This window comes from Vicia villosa, linkage group LG3 (assembly GCF_029867415.1).
Source record: "Vicia villosa cultivar HV-30 ecotype Madison, WI linkage group LG3, Vvil1.0, whole genome shotgun sequence".
Lineage (NCBI taxonomy): Eukaryota > Viridiplantae > Streptophyta > Magnoliopsida > Fabales > Fabaceae > Vicia > Vicia villosa.
This window is the reverse complement of record NC_081182.1, coordinates 35,588,607-35,605,885: the sequence shown is the minus strand read 5'-3', so window position 1 is coordinate 35,605,885 and position 17,279 is coordinate 35,588,607. Positions and strand designations below refer to the sequence as shown.

At 30.9% G+C, this 17,279-nt stretch overlaps 1 protein-coding gene across 1 annotated transcript; it reads left to right on the top strand.

Annotated features, from left to right (window-relative positions):
- The first annotated feature begins 11,921 nt into the window (after positions 1-11,921).
- On the top strand, positions 11,922-16,440 carry LOC131660980 (alcohol dehydrogenase-like 2). The gene is made up of 10 exons (XM_058930363.1): positions 11,922-12,188; positions 12,281-12,423; positions 12,501-12,547; positions 12,634-12,956; positions 13,965-14,047; positions 15,378-15,453; positions 15,570-15,634; positions 15,712-15,807; positions 15,900-16,061; positions 16,189-16,440. Exons 1-10 carry the CDS (start codon positions 12,131-12,133, stop codon positions 16,303-16,305), a joined length of 1,170 nt encoding a protein of 389 aa, XP_058786346.1. The 5' UTR covers positions 11,922-12,130; the 3' UTR covers positions 16,306-16,440.
- Positions 16,441-17,279: the final 839 nt, after the last annotated feature.

Sequence of the window (17,279 nt, the reverse complement as noted above, 5' to 3'; positions counted from 1 at the left end):
TAGAGGGACTAACATGGCTCGGTTAAATTTTGTAAGGGATTTAATAGGGACTTTTTTTTCCTCAGGGACTAATCTGACCTCTACACTTTTTGTGAGGGACTAAAATGGGGCTTCACTTTTAAAATAAAAAATTATTTTAAATTTTGAATTAAAATAAAAAATTAAACTTATTCGTTTGAAGAATATGTGAAAAATAGGTTAAAAATACCTTATAAGCAATTTCATAATTGATTTTCATAATTTCTTTCAAACCAACTTTAAGTATAATTGACCTTTTAATTTATTAATTTATTTAAATATTTGAATTAATTATTCATATATAATCAAATGAAATAGATTTTTAAGTAACTAATATATAAGAATTTCAAATCTAAAATACACATTTCAAATCTAAAATAGAAAGGGGTTTCCTCAAAGCTATATAGGCTTAATTTTCAAATCGTATTATTTTATATATATAAATAATACAATATTGTATTGTTTGAATTAAAAGGGTTAAAATATGTACCATTATTTTACATAAATAAATTATGTGGGTGAGAGGATCAAGTAAAGGGGGTACAGAACTACAAATAGAAAACAACTAAAGAAAGCCCAGGCTAAACGAAGTCGAACAATTGGACCTGCACATTCATTCTAAGTATTATTATTCACACCATAAAGTGAGAAAATGATTAGGATTTCAATAACAATAAAATGTTATAAATGCAAGGGTTGAGAAAAACTTAGATTATCCCCATCTCAATTTTAGTAAAAGATTCATAAATCTGGGCAAAAAATTAATTGATGATAAAATTATTTTTTAGGATCAATTAGACCCAACTTGAGATGATATAAGAGGCTATACTAAATTTATTGTTGGGCTTATCGTACCGTCCACACTCTGGGTTCATTGAGGCCTATATGTGAGGGGGTGTGTTGGACTTTCCTCCTCAATTGCGCTCCACTACTTGTTGCCTTAATTTCAACACTTTGACTTGCCTTCATTGCAGTCCTTAACATTTTCATTGTGTTGGCTTTTAAGGGATGAATTTAGTTTCACATTGTTTTGAGATATGACTTGTGTTGTATTTATAAGTGGAAAAATTTCACTCTACAAACCGATTTTGTAGGAATGAATTATGCCCAACTCAAATTCAATTTTGTAGAAATGAGTTATGCACAACTCAAATTTTTAGTATCATAAATTTATAACCAACCATCTTATATTAACCAATAACAAACATGATATCTTGTATTCCATTAAAACATTAAGACAAACCATTAAGATGATACTCTTATATCCCATTTACTCAATGAAATATATTTTATTTTCATTTTACTAAATTTGTGTTAATTTTAATTGTTAAGAAAGATACTGCACTCTTAAAGTAAAAAATTGTATGTATTTTTTTAAAACAAATTATGAAAAAATTAATTTTATTTTAAGAGTCTCACATTTTTCTATAAATGAGAATAAATGAAAGCATATCTAATAAATTGAAAATATAAAATATTTTCACAAAGTTAAGACCACTTATTTTTTTTAATCGGCAAAAGAAACTTAATTAATTAAACAAAACTTAGCATGAGACATGCAAAAAAACAAAAGCACAATTAAACACCCTTCTACGAGAGCCGAAGCCCAACTAAATCCTAAAAAAAAAAAGCCTATTCCCCACAAAAACAGGAAAAGATATTACATTTGCAATAGTTAAATGATTTCGATGATGATGATGTTGTGTTGAATGAGATGTTGAATATGATATGAATTAATTGGTGTTGAATATATTCAACATCTTAAATGAGAAGGGAGTAGGGAGCATATCATATACTTTGCAAAATCTTATTGCTTGTTTTAATTATTTAGATTTGTATTTCATCATAATTATTTGGGATAATTATTTTATAATAAATTAATTTTTTATTTATTTTTATTTTCAGCAAAATTCATCATTTTTTTGTCTATAAATAGAGACTTGGTACATTTGATTTGGACAAAAAAAAATTGACTTTTTTGTCTCTAATTTTTCTATTTAGCCTCCAATAAATTCTTGTTTGTAGTTTTAAATATCTTTTAAGTAAAATGGATCCCAATAAAAACCCTTTTAGCATCCAAAATTCTATTTTACTGTATTGCATTTTAAGTATTTTTAAATTTTATTTGTTTTAATAATGACTATTCCTATATCTCGTCTTTATTACTAGTAAGAAAAAAAATTAATTAAATATATAAAATTAGAAAAATAAAATTCAAATAATTTATTAAATTAGTAAAAAATTAAAATAAATTATTTAACTCTTAATTATTTAATTTAATTTCAATCGGTAATTGCTATTAATATATAATCTCAAAAAAAAAAATATAAAAGAAAATAAAAACATGAAATAAAAGTGATGGGGTAGGGTGTTGAATTTTATTAAACAAAACCATTGTAGTGAGTAAAAGTTAAATGACTGTTGAATTATTAGGTGGAAGAGAGAGAAGATGATGTGAAGTGTAAAATATGAAAAAGAATGATGTTGAATCCATGAACCATTGTACTAAGCAACTCATCATGGACCTTGGCTCATTGGCACAAGTTGCACCATTTTAACTTTATTTACACCTATTAGTCAAAGTGAATTCATCGTTATTAGCAAATTAAACAAATTAAATATGCAAAATAACATCTTAAGAAAATAAAAATGTTTAAATTAATAATTCATGCATTACAATGAGCTTTTCAAACACTTGAAAAATTCAGAGTCATTTGGAGCTTGGTTTTTTTTTGTTGAATTTGGGTGAATATTCTTACAGAACTGTTCCATGAAAAACCCTAGCTGCCAAGGCTGATGTGCTAGGTATTGATTCCTAGCATCTGTTATGATTTTGTCATTTTGACCATTTTACAGAAGATGATTTACCATGTTTTATTTTTTTTTGTCATGTGGGTCTCGATTATTGAAAATAACAAAATAATTTGCTATGTCAAGTTTTTTTTATGACGGTATGTTTTGTCTATGTTTAGGGTAACCGATATAAATAATCAAGATATTATTATCTATTGGGATTTGGAAAATTGCATGGTTACCCATTTTGAAGCAGAACAACTAATAGAGAACATTGAAAAAGCTACGAAGCTAGAGAAATTAACGGGTAAGATTACAATAAATGTTTATTGGAATGTTAATGCGCATAACTTATCTACAGATATAGTGAATATTTTATCTCATTCATCACTGTTTAATGTTGTAAACGTTCACTCAGGTAAACTCATAAGTTTTCAGTTTATTTATGAGTTTTTCTCTTATTGTATTAATTAGGTGCAAAAGATGCCTTTGACAAAATACTCATATTATATATGTTAGGATATGCAATGCAAAATCCGCCATCGAGCCATTTAATCTTGGTAATGGCGGAAGATGATTTTTCTCATGCGTTTCACAGTTTGTGATTAAGTGGCTACAATACTATCTTGTGTCATCTTCATAAACAAAAACCTGCCAAATCATTAGTTGTCACTACGACCAAACTTTGGAGTCTGCATGATCTAGCAAAAGGGTGCAGCCCTTATAATTTCGATCGGGAGTGGTCTCCAATTATAAGACGACCACTAAGAAACATTCAAGACTACACTCTAGAAGACATATAATATCTAGAAGACATATACTATGATACATCTTGTTCAATTTGGTGGGATGCTTAATGTCCTATAGTTTCGGATAGTGTTTTTCTTTACAAAAACATATCAGATAATATCCATCCAGGCATTGCCCTCACGGGCTTACGCGGCCCCGTTGATATAATTTTCCATGGGAATATGTTTGAAGTGCATCCAAACCTATTGGATGGCATAGCGGTCACCAGTGTCAAAGTGCAACACATAAGCCGTAAGTTTATTATTTAAAATTTATTTTTGTATACTTTATTATTCACTTTATACTCTGATTATGTCTTTTCTTTTTTCTATTAATAGGTGGTTTGCTAAAACTTTTTAATAAAATAAGCTAAGTGGATTTGTTACTTTGGGTAATAGACCATTCTTCCCCGGCATCCTTTTTGGTTGTTTCACAAGATGAAGACATTGGGTTGTGTTTGAAAGAGTCGAAAGATTTAGGATATAACACCATGTATGCTTACTTGGAGCCGGCTTGTAAAGGGATACTTTAATCTTCGTATAAAGTGGAAGTAGAGGGATTTAAAGGAGGGTAAAGGCCCACTTTCACCTCAACAAATAGAAAGTCTCAAAATAAGAGAAACTAATGATGAGGTTGTCTTTGATAATAAGTGGTATGAAGCGAAGAGGAAGAACACATAAGATTTGAAGAGGAAGATTAGGTATGAAACAAAATGAGTCTAGTTTAACAAGTTTCTGTAATTGATGTTTTTTTTATCATCCTTGGACCATGACTAATAGTCATCAAAAACATACTAATTGAGTTAATTTAGGCTTTGAATATTGGTTTAAACACCCGTCCTGTTACCTTAACATATGTGTGTCCTGTTACCTTAACATATGTGTGAAACGTGACAAATGAAATTTTAATGGATGTCATTTATAATAGACGATTATTTACACAAATTAGAAAAGACGATTTTCTTTCAAAATATAAAGAAATCAATTTGTTCTGTAATATAGAAAAGTAACTTTTTTGAAAAATAAAAAACAAAACGGTTTTTATCCGAAGAAAACAAATTCGATTTTTTTAAAATAAATTTCTTATTTAAATAAATTCAAAACCAAATATAACGGTTTGGTTCTTTAACAAATGATTTAGTTTGAAAAAATTTGTCTTCTAATGGTTTGGTATGATTCGGAATTCATAACAGTTATACCAAACCAAAACTTTTGGTTTAGATTGGTTCTAGAAAAATTGAAACGGTTCGGTTTAGTTCGGGTGTCCTTATATAATGGTTCTGTTCAGATTTCTTACAAAACTGTACCATGAACAACCCTAGCTGCCAAGGCTAATGCTGCTAGCTATTGATTCCTAGTATCTGTTATGATTTTGTCATTTTTGACCGTTTTACATAAGATGATTTATCATGTTCTTATTTTTTTTTTGTCATGTGGGTCTCTGTTATTGAAAATAACAAAATAATTTGTTCTATCAAGTTTTTTTTATAACTGTATTTTTTGTCTATGTTTAGGGCCACCGAGATAAATAATCAAGATATATTTATCTATTGTGATTTGGAAAATTGCATGGTTACCTGTTTTGAAGCAAAACAACTAATAGAGAACATTGAAAAAGCTATGAAGCTAGAGAAATTAACAGCCAAAATTACAATAAATGTTTATTGGAATCTGAATGCGCAGGAAATATGTACGGATCTAGTGAATATTTTATCCCATTCATCACTGGTTAATGTTGTAACGTTCACTAAGGTAAACTCATCAATTTTCAATTTCATTTTTTGTTTGGTTACATTTTTTTTAATTTCTGAGTTTTTCTCTTATTATATTAATTAGGTGCAAAAGATGCCTCTGACAAAAGACTCATATTAGATAGGTTAGGATATGCAATGCAAAATCCGCGGCCTGACCATTTAATGTTGGTAACGACAGACGATGATTTTTCTTGTGCGTTTCACAGATCGCGATTAAGGGACTACAATACCATCTTAGGTCATTATCATAAATATAAACCTGCCAAATCGATAGTTTCCGTCGCGACCAAACTTTGGAGTCTGGATGATATAGCAAAAGGAAGCGGCCCTTATGATTTCGGTCGGGAGTGGTCTCCAATTATACGACGACCTTTATGAAACATTCAAGACTACATTGAAGAAGACATATGCTCTGATACATCTTGTTCAATTTGGTGGGATGCCAAGTGTCATGTAGTTTCGGATAGTGTTATTCCTTATAAAAACATATCAGATAATATCCGTTCAGGCATTACCCTCACGGGCCTTACGTGGCCTCGTTGATATAATTTTCCATGGGAATATGTTTGATGTGGAGCCAAACCTATTGGATGGCATAGCGGTCACCGGTGTCAAATTGCAACAAATTAGCCATAAGTTTATTATTTAAAATTTATTTTTGTATACTTTATTATTCACTTTATGTTCTGATTATGTCTTTTCTTTTTTCTATCAACAGGTGGTTTGCTAAAACTTTTTAATAAAATAAGCTAAGTGGATTTGTTACTTTGGGCAATAGACCATCCTTCCTCGGCGTCCTTTATGGTTGTTTCCCAAGATGAAGACATTGGATTGTGTCTGAAAGAGTTGAGAGATTTAGGATATAGCACCATGTCTGCTTACTTGGAGTCGGTTTGTAAAGGGATACCTCAATCTTCGTATAAAGTATGGAAGTGGAGGAATTTACAAGAGGGTAAAGTATGAGAGAAACTAATGATGGGGTTGCCTTTGATTATAAGGGGTATGAAGCGAAGAGGAAAAGGAAGAGGAAGAACACATAAAATTTGAAGAGGAAGATTAGATATGAAACAAAATGAGTCTAATTTAACAAGTTTATGTAATTGATGTTTTCTTATCATCCTTGGACCATGACTAGTAGTCATTAAGAAACATACTAATTGAGTTAATTTTATGTTAACATATTGGTTTAAACATCTGTCCTTTTACTTAACATATTTGTGAAACGTGGCTAATGAAATTTTACTGGCTGTTATTTAGAAAAGACGATTTTTTTTTGCAAATAAGAAAAGACGATTTTTTTTGAAAATAAAAATTTTGATTTTTACTGTAATATAGAAAAGTCAATTTTTTCGAAAAGAAAAAAGTCGTTTTTTTTCGTAAATTTGAAAAGTCTATTTTTTTCTAAAAACAAATGTCAATTTTTCCTTAAATTTGAATAGGCGATTTTTTTTGAAAAAAAATATTGGCAAAATACTCCCTCCGTCTCAAATTATAAGAGAAATTGATTTTTTAGATTCATTGAATATTTAATGTATTTGGTCTGTATATAGACCAGATACTTTAACTATTCAATGAATCAAAAAAGTAAATTTCTCTTATAATTTGGGACAGAGGGAGTACTTTTTTGGTCTTTTAAGTTTACCTCGATGTCCATTTTGGTCCATTATCTTTAAAAATTTACAAAGTGTTCATTTAATTGTTATAAAGGTCTATGCTAGTCCTTTCTGGCCATTTTTTTCAAACGGCGTCAGCTTTTACTTGAGTGACAAATATCGTGACACTTGGTCATATGTGTGGCACGTGACTTGACACACATTCATCTTCAAGATCATTATAGTTCTGAAAAGACATTTAACAATTGATGATTATTATTTCAAAACAGTTATATTAATCATATAAACTTTTGTTTCTACAATATATTAAATTAAACTTAAAAAAATACAAAATAATAATTAGAAAACCTAAAAAGAACTCCTAAATCTAACTTCATCTCTTTCAACCATTTTTTTTCTTGCTGAACCATATTTTTTTTCTTGTTGAACCATTGTAAGTAGCATTGTTTTAAATTTGAATCATCATCTTCATACAAAACTCAAGTTACAGCTGGAAGCATTTATTCTTGTGTAGTTTTGAGGTTTGCACAAAGTAATTATGGGGCTTTATATCAACAACACAAAGTAGCCATGGAGGCACTTGTTGACTTCTACAGGCAAAAAGCATTTGCGGTGGAGATGTATGTTAATTTTGATTGTGACACGACTTGCAGTAATACCTTTGACCGTTCATAATCTAAATCGATTTTGATTTTCACCTCAAAATCACAATTAACTTTCACCTTCAAAACCCATAGTGATTTCATCATTGAAATCAGTTTCTAAAATCCCAATTTATTTGCAGATCTGAACCAAAAAATGAACCACATTTTTATCTTTGTTACTGTGAAGGCGGGTTTCATTTCACCGAGAAATTTTTAGGTTTCATTTCAACGTGAAGGTGGGATTCACCTTATACTTTGTTTTGGTTCTTTTGGAAAGATTAAAATGTTTGGCTAATAAATTGAAGGGTTTAATATACTTCACCCCCTGCCAATATAGCGAGTTTTGGTTTACGCCCACTGAAGTTTTTTATTTATTAAATGCCCCTTATAAAACCCAAAACCTGGATTTACCAAACCCTTTTACCACATTTGCTGACTGGGCGATGATGTGGCAATAATATTAATCCAATATCACATTCAAAGTCTTTATTACATCTTTTAATGTTGTTTATTTATCTGATGCTCTTATGCTATTGCTTTTCTCTTTGTTCCTCTCCCTTTTTTCAGAATTTTGGTTCAGCCATTCCTGTTTTTAGAACTATACCTACCAGAGAGAACCGGCGGCGAAACAAGCAGCTATGGTGCATGTTTCGTTTTACCGGAATTATGGGAAAACCTTCAAGAAGCCGCGTCGTCCATACGAGAAGGAGCGTTTGGACGCTGAGCTGAAACTCGTCGGAGAGTACGGTCTTCGTTGCAAGATGTTTTCATTAATTTCTCAAGGTAATAGAAATGTAAAGGAGAATCATAAAAATAATGATTTTAATATGGCATGTCCCTATTTACATGCAGCTACTGGCTAGCTAATGTCTATGTCATTCCTCAATTCCTTCCATGACATTTGAAACTTCTTAATATCTACACTACATTAGTTCCAAGATGTTTTACTTCTAAATAATCCAAAACATATCCATCATATGTTTTACTTCAAATCACACTATCCTCACAAACCAATCTGGCAGAAATTTCCATAACAACCGCATCCTCATCATCACAACATTAACAGCAAATCTGCATGGAATTATTCTTGTAACTTGTTTCTTTGTATATGAAGTTTGGTTTCTTTTTTAGAGTGTGAAGTTGATAATATGGTTGGTAAGATTAGTACTGACATTTAAAGCTTTACACTAAAAGTGTGGATAAAAGAAACACAGAAGATGTAGTTGAAACAAAAGGTAATCCATGTCCCATTGTACATTGATGGGGTAAAAACAGTTTATGCATTCAACAATCAAAATCAGCATGTTAAGGCTTATGGTTATTTTGGTAGTAATTATTTCACACATAGCGAGGCAGAAATTATCATCTTTAAGATAAAGATAAAATACCTAAAGGCATTGGAAACTATAAAACAGAAAGAGAGGAACTTTTGCATGGACAAAATAGTAGCACACAATTGTTATCTTAGAGGATACTCGAAAGCCCCAAGAGGTAAAAGGCATGAAAAGGATTCATCTTGTTCCTTACTACAACTGATCCGCTGGTTTTTCACTCTGTCTGCTTTCGAGAAACAAACAGAATGATTTCACATGGTTGATGAATTAGAGTTAAAGCTAAAGCATCCTTAAATTTTGTCAAATAACTGTTCTTTTTATTTGGGTAATACTACTCAGATTGATAACACTTTCACTGGATTCATCTAAACTTATAACAACCGAATTTTCATCAACAAACTCACCATTTTTTCACTTTCTTCTTCTTCTTTAACATCGTCAATGAAAATAACTTTAGCATCTGATGGCAACACAAATGGTTCTTTCTTTTCCTTTCTTTTCTTAGAACCAGAGGCAGCAAAACTCATATCATCTTCCTCTTTCTTTATCTGTTTTGATGACCGGCTAAGAGAAAGACTACCATAGGAAGGAACATTCTTGCTACGAGTTCTACTAGAAACTTCCACCATCATCACAACACAACAACAGTGAGATAAGAAGAAGAGAAAAAACGTTGGCTTTGTGTTTGCTTTTGTGTTGTTTGAATGTTACAAACTAAATGGTTGTGTTACTAACCCAGAGAGAAAGAAGAAAAAATGAAGAGTGTAAAGATGGCAACGTGATGTAATAGCATGCTAAAAGAAGAACTAATATTTTAATTAATATTTTAATTGAATATAAGGGATAAAAGGGTAAAAGCCATGGTCATATACAGTCATCAAGTCTTATTTTGCCACATCATCAAAGCCCAGTCAGCAAAGAGGGTAAAAGGGTGTGGTAAATCCAGGATTTATATTTTATAAGGGGCATTTAATAAAAAAAAAACTTCAGGGGGCTCAAACCAAAACTCGCTATAATGGCAGGGGGCAAAGTATATTAAACCCTAAATTGAACTATTCTAAAGAAAATAAAATATTTTCTGGTTATATTACTAACCTGTTGTACAAAGGAAATAAAATCTTTTATGCTAATTTGTTGCCCTTTTTGCATTGAGTAATACTCCCATATTATTTTCTTGAGTTTGTAAATATTCATCGTTTGATTTAATTTTTAAGCTCTAGGGTTTCTGAACAAAATTTAAAATTAAATAAGGTTGATGAGGATTCTGGGAATTTGGTTTGGAGATTTGAGTTAAGGGCAAAAAAACGAGTTAAATCATATCTCCATTTTTAATTTTTGGTTGAATTTTGAGGTTGAGAAAAATTTGGCCATGGAGGTTTTTAGAAGGGACGGGCGAAGAAAATGACGAGAAGAGAGAGGAAAGGATGAAGGAATATATATTTTTTTTTAGAAATTATATCATTTCTAAATTATATCAACATAAGGTACATTTTCTCAGTGGTAAGCTTGTTCTCTAGCAATCAATATGTCCTTGGTTCGAATCTTAGGTGAAGCCAAAATTTTCAAATTTTTTTTGAGAATTTTGATGACTTTTGATTATGAATAGATGCCACGCATACAAATAGGTGCCACGTCAGATGCCACTAGTGCAAAAGTTAACGCCATTTCAAAAAATTGTATGGAAAGGACTAACGTGAACCTTTTTTGAACAATTAAAGGATCATTTTGGAACTTTTTAAAGATAGCGGACTAGAATGGATCCCGAGGTAAACTTAAGGGACCAAAAAGGATATTTTGCCTTTTTAGAAATAAAAAAAATTTGATTTTTCCGAAATTAAAGATCATTTTTTTTGTATAACAGGTCCACGTTAGTCCTTTCCGTCCGAAAATAAATAATTTTTTTGTAAAAAAATTTTCAAAATAAGAAAAGTCGGTTATTTTCGAGAAAATAAGATCATTTTTTTCGAAAATAAAAAATTCAATCGAAAAAAAACTTAATAAATTTGTTATTAAAAACAATTCAAAACCAAATATAAAGGTTTGGTTCTTTAACAAATGTTTTAGTTTGGAAAATTTTGTCTTCTAATGGTTTGGTATGGTTCGAAATTCATAACAGTTATACCAAACCAAAACTTTTGGTTCAGTTTACTTCTAGAAAAATTGAAACGGTTCAATTTAGTTCAGATGTCCTTATATAATGGTTCGGTATGGTTCGGTTCAGTTTTCTTACATAACTGTACCATGAACAGCCCGACTTATATTTGATACCCTCGTTTTGCATGCTTTTACCATTATACATTTGTTTAAAGTTATTAAATTTTAAAAAGTGTGAGTTTTTATCACAAATTTTAAAACAATACTGGAAATTTTGAAAAAAAATACCATAAATTTTAGAAAAAAAAACTCATAATATTTTTACTAGTAATTTCAAAATGTGTGCTTTTTTACCAGAAATTTTAAATTTTGCAATAAAAAATCTTGTATTTTTTATCAAAATTTTTAAAATGCATGTTTCCAAATTTTTTGAATGAACTATCAGAAATTCCGTTCAATTTTTTTTTTATCACGAAAATTTTCGATATTATAAAAATATGAGTGCTACACACTCTCTCAAACACTCACTTTCTTATTGGGTGAAGCATGTGTGAGTCTCTCATTTTAAAAATAGATCCCACATAAAGTGGTAGAATCCACACATGTTTCAATCGATTAAAAAAGTGAGTGTTTGAAGAGTGTTGAAAATAGAATATTCTTAGCATTTCTCTAAAAATATTAGCGATACCTTGTTAAATCTTAAAAAGAAAAAATCCAAATCCCCCCAAAATACCCAATTCCGTAACTAAAAAAAAAATTGACAACTCACGAAAGTGGTCTCAGACAAATATGTGTAATAATTTAGTAATTCTAGTCAACTATTTGTGAAAAATATTTCCTTTTAAACTTAAAAAATTCTATATTTTTAGTCACGAACTTACTCTTCTCGTTCATAACAATTACATGGTTACATTTTGACGCAATAATTAAAGTCCCTCTAGCTCAAGGAAAAAAGAAACTAGGATTAGCCTTCATCCCTTTTCAAGAGGTCATTGGCAAGCCACACTCTAACTCTACAAAAGAAAGGAAAAGGGGTCACATAATTCAGAGTCTTCACATCTTTTCCAAGGTCATTTCATTTGTTTGCTAGCTATGCCGATCATCACAAGCATTACAAGAGAATATGTTGGCCAGCCAATAAGATGCAAAGGTTCAACTCTAAACTTTAATTTATGTGTAATATTTAATATAATATTACTCATATAATATTAATCTCACATGTTGTTAATTGAAATGGAACAGCTGCAATATGCAGAAGTCCAGGTGAACCTCTTGTTATAGAAGAAATTGAGTTAGAGCCACCAAAATCATGGGAAGTAAGGATCAAAATTTTGTACACATCTCTCTGTCATTCTGATGTCACTTTTTGGAAAATGCATCCTTCTGTAAGTATACAAATTCTCAACAAACAGAATTTAAATCTTATATGAAAAAGTAATATTTCTAATAAATTTGTTTTCAGTCACCTGCTGCTATGTTTCCAAGAATTCTCGGACACGAAGCCGTCGGGTAAATATAAATCATTTCATCATATACAAAAATAAAAAGTTAACAGAAATAAATATCGTTTAAGATTTTTCCACACAATCGCGCAGGGTTGTGGAGAGTGTAGGAGAACATGTAGAAGTGAAAGAAGGAGATTTAGTTGTGCCAGTGTTTCAACCAAACTGTGGAGAATGCAGAGATTGTGAGAGTCCAAAAAGCAACAATTGCAGCAAGTTCGGAACCAAACGAATCGTTAACATGCCAAGAGACGGAACAAGTAGGTTTAAGGACATGAATGGAGAAGTGGTGCATAATTTATTTGGTATAAGCAGTTTCTCTGAGTACACAGTGGTTGATGTAACACATGTGGTGAAAATTAACCATGATTTTCCTCTTGATAAGGCTTGCTTGCTCAGTTGCGGTGTTTCCACAGGTAACATATATTATTATTATTCATATTGTGTATGTGTATGGTGGCTTTGCTTTTCACGTATCTTCATGACAAGGAGGATATCTTTAGCCATGTATATTTTATAGGATAAAGACATTAACGTCTACATCTTGTTCAAGAATCTTTTTTATTAGGTAAGAGTTTAATAATCGGTGCTTTCCTATGAAGTGACACGACATCGTTAATATAAAAAACATACGATACAGACACGGTTATATATATTAATAAAATAATGTAATTTATGAACATAATTTATAAAGAGTCTAAAATAAAAATCAAAATTTATGTATATTTAAATTTAGTACTTTCAAATGGAGTACTCTTAGAGCATCTCCAATGGTGTAACCCATTTTTGGGTTCTTTATGGATCCCACTAACCACATCATCTTAAAATAATTTTTATAATTTTTATTTTAATTGTATAATTCTAAAAAGTTATTATTGGGCCCACAACTTTACCTCATAAACTAATTTGATTGGGTACCACAATTTTTTCATAGTTGCATTGCAATGCAATGGTACTATGATGTGACATGTCTAGGTGGAGAACTCAAAAGAAAATACCACCATTGAAGATGCTCTTAGTTAAGAAAAAAAAATGAATGAGTATCAGAAGAGAAAGAGTGAAATATCAGCGATAGCGGAAGAAAATAAAAATAAATAGAGAAGAAGAAAAAAAAAAAGAAATACGAGTTATTTTTAGAGTGGATAAATGAAATAAGAAAGATAAAAAAATGTTTTTTTTTTTTTAAATTATGAGAATTTGAGAGATTGTAGTGCCCATTATTTGAAATAAATAGTGTGTCGTATCCGTGTCTATTGCATTTTAATTATTTTTTCTGTTAGACACTTCAAAAACGTGTCTGATACATGTCGTACGTATATCGTACGCGTGTCGGTGACCGATACGTGTCTGGTGCGGGGACACGTCTTCTTATTGACGTGTCGCAGCTTCATAGGTGGTTTCATTTTATTTGTATATGTTTGCAGGGGTAGGGGCGGTGTGGAAAGTTGCTGATGTAGAAAAAGGGTCCACAGTCGCTGTTTTTGGCCTTGGTGCTGTTGGTCTAGCTGTAAGTACACAACAAACTCATATTTGTTTGTATTAGGCAATAGACAATAAAGAAGCTTTTTAAGTTGACAATTTAGATCTAATCTTGTCTACAATGGCCAAGGTTGAATAAATTTAGGTCCCCATTAAAGATAGGGAATCCAATAGGAAAGGTAATGAATCAATGTTGAATCCCAACAAATTTGCAATGTGGTTCAGTCCTGATTAAGGAGTGATTCCAACAGACAGTGGATTTGTGAGTATTCATCACGTGGCCAAACATCTCACTTGATAAAAAGATTGGAGAGGGAGTAAATGTTTTTAATTATACTTTTATAAAATATCACGATGTCATCGACATATAAAATGCGAGTTTAAACCTTTGAGTTATTGGATCCTTTGATTATATCAATCTCATCTTTATCCATGAAATTAGAAATTTCTCAATTGAGGACATGCATGAACCGTGACAGTGGGCCTGAAAGTGAAGAGGAGGAAATACTTATTCCTCCCAAAAAGGAATAGTGTGAGGCCCAAGTACCTCAAGGATTATGTGGTCCCTAAGATCGATCTTTGTAATAATGGACATGATCGATCTTTGTTAACGCACTTCGGCCTTGGTGCCTATTTTTGCAGCTATGGATCTTATGAATTAATTAAATTACAGTGTTACAAACCATATATATAATATTAGAGTCCAGTTTATCTAAAACCTTAAACCGTAGTTTTCCTCAACAAACAGTTATCTCTATTTATAATTATCTCAACAATATGAGTTATACTCAAACACTCATAATTATCTCAACAACACATAATTATCTCAACAATATAAGTCATATTCAACCGATTTCAGAAATACTTTTATTCTTAATTACAATTCATTTTGCTTCAATTCCTTCCTATGAGATTTGGACACTACAATTTGGCATTGGATACCAACATCTTCAAATTGAATAATTGTTAATTCATCCATTTCTTCCATGTTGGCCCATAATTGCTTTAAAAAATTCATATATCACTAATATGAAGTAGTCCTTCATATTAAGAAGTAGTCCTTCATATCACTAATATGTTCAAAATCTCAAGAATAGTTTTATTAATCTTATAAAATAGTCATTAATCTTTGGATTGATGTTTAGCATCCACAAATTATGAAGTATGAATCTTGGGAGCTTATGTCTTCTATATCACTAATACACCCATTTATCACCTTCTGTCTATTGTTTTTTTTTTCTAATGCCTCGAAGTATTGTGGAGGACTAACCGTTGGATCAATATAGTGCTTTTTCGTGTGCCATTTTAGTGCAGAAAACCTATTGATTTTGATTATCCTCGAATTTTGGTTGCACCAGGTAGCTGTAGCAGCAAAGCAAAGAGGAGCTTCAAAGATTATAGGCGTCGATCTAAATGAGGACAAATTTGAAATAGGTTTTTCTCAAACATTATTTTCGTTGAAACTAGCTAGTGTTTAAACACTTTACATTTTTTCCTTTTACTATTTTGAACCTTGAGAACCATAATTTTCCTGTTTATATCATTCATAGGAAAACCATTTGGAATAACTGATTTCGTGAATCCTTCCAGTTGCAAAGACAAACCTGTGAGCGAGGTCAGTTAAATGTGTGTATGCACCGTCGCGCACCAAATATGAATTAGAATGAATACTTTTCTTTTCTCTCCTCGTAGGTGATTAAGGATATGACAAATGGAGGTGCTGATTACTGCTTCGAGTGCATTGGCTTGGCATCATTAATGACAGAGGCTTTCAATAGCAGCAGAGAAGTTTGTTTTCTATATAATTCAAAATATAAACATGCATGTACACACATTTGAATGCAACTAACATTTATTAATGGTTGTTATGATGTTGTCAGGGTTGGGGGAAGACAGTGATAATAGGGGTGGAAATGCACGGATCGCCATTGACTCTAAGTCCTTATGACATACTCAAAGGCAAAACTATCACTGGATCACTATTTGGAGGTTTGAAACCAAAATCTGATATTCCCCTCCTTGCTCAGAAGTACTTAGACAATGTAACTGCTCTTTCTCTATACATAGTATGCATCAATATGTTCTTTTTTGCATTCAGAACATTGAATTTGATATTGATATATTAAGAGCAATATTGTGATTGGTTATGGCAATATATTTATGTTACAGGAACTTAACTTGGATGGTTTCATAACACAAGAGGTGGACTTCAAAGATATTAACAAAGCTTTTGATTATCTGATTCAAGGGAAGAGCATTCGTTGCATTATAAGGATGGATCATTAACTAACTAGACAACATTTCCTTGTTAGCTCAAAACTATGTCTATCCTTTATTTCCAACATATGATAATAAACATTTGTCAAAATAAAATTTTAAAAATAAACAGCTTTATAAATAAATTGGTTAATAATAATAATAATAAGAGAAAATGGGTGATGCACTGACAGTGTAAAAAAGTTTTACACTGTCAATCAATCACGACCATGTATCCCAATAAATCATACTGTTATGTTTAAATTACTAAAATGACATGGCAGTTTATTGCTTTTTTATTGGATGACAGTGTAAAACTTTTTTACACTGTCAGTGCATGTCCATTAAACTCTAATAATAATAATAATAATAATAATAATAATAATAATAATAATAATAATAATAATAATAATAATAATAATAATAATAATAATAATAATAATAATAAATGCTAGTTTATCATAATTCTCTCCCTACTACTCTTTTGAAGCCTCTAAACATATACCTCTCTTGATTCTTTAGAAAGCTATAAGTTATTATGAAGTGTTTAGTGATCGTAAGTAGCATGATTGGTATATTATCAATCTCACTCATTTTAAGTATGAGTCTCTTTCAATTCTTGAGCAAGGTTGTTAGTTTGGGGTTGAGTGGTTTTACTTAATTCTGTGTTTAATATTTGCTTTATTTTCTTCTTGTTTTACCATAATATGCTTGTAAAGATGTGGAGGATAACAGTTATAGATTTCTTGAAGTCCATACAACCTGCATAATCAAAGTCGACATACCCTTTGATTACTACTTTACTATCTTCACCACAGGCTTCACCATAAATTAGGACTCTGTTTAGAGACCCATTTATGTTCCTTATAATCCATTTTAATGCTTACTAGTGAGCCTTTCCACATGTACCTGCTTACAAGACTTACTGCATATGCTATGCCGGGTCTAGTATAGACCATAACATACGTCAAAGAACCTACTAAGTTAGCATATGAGAGGCTATT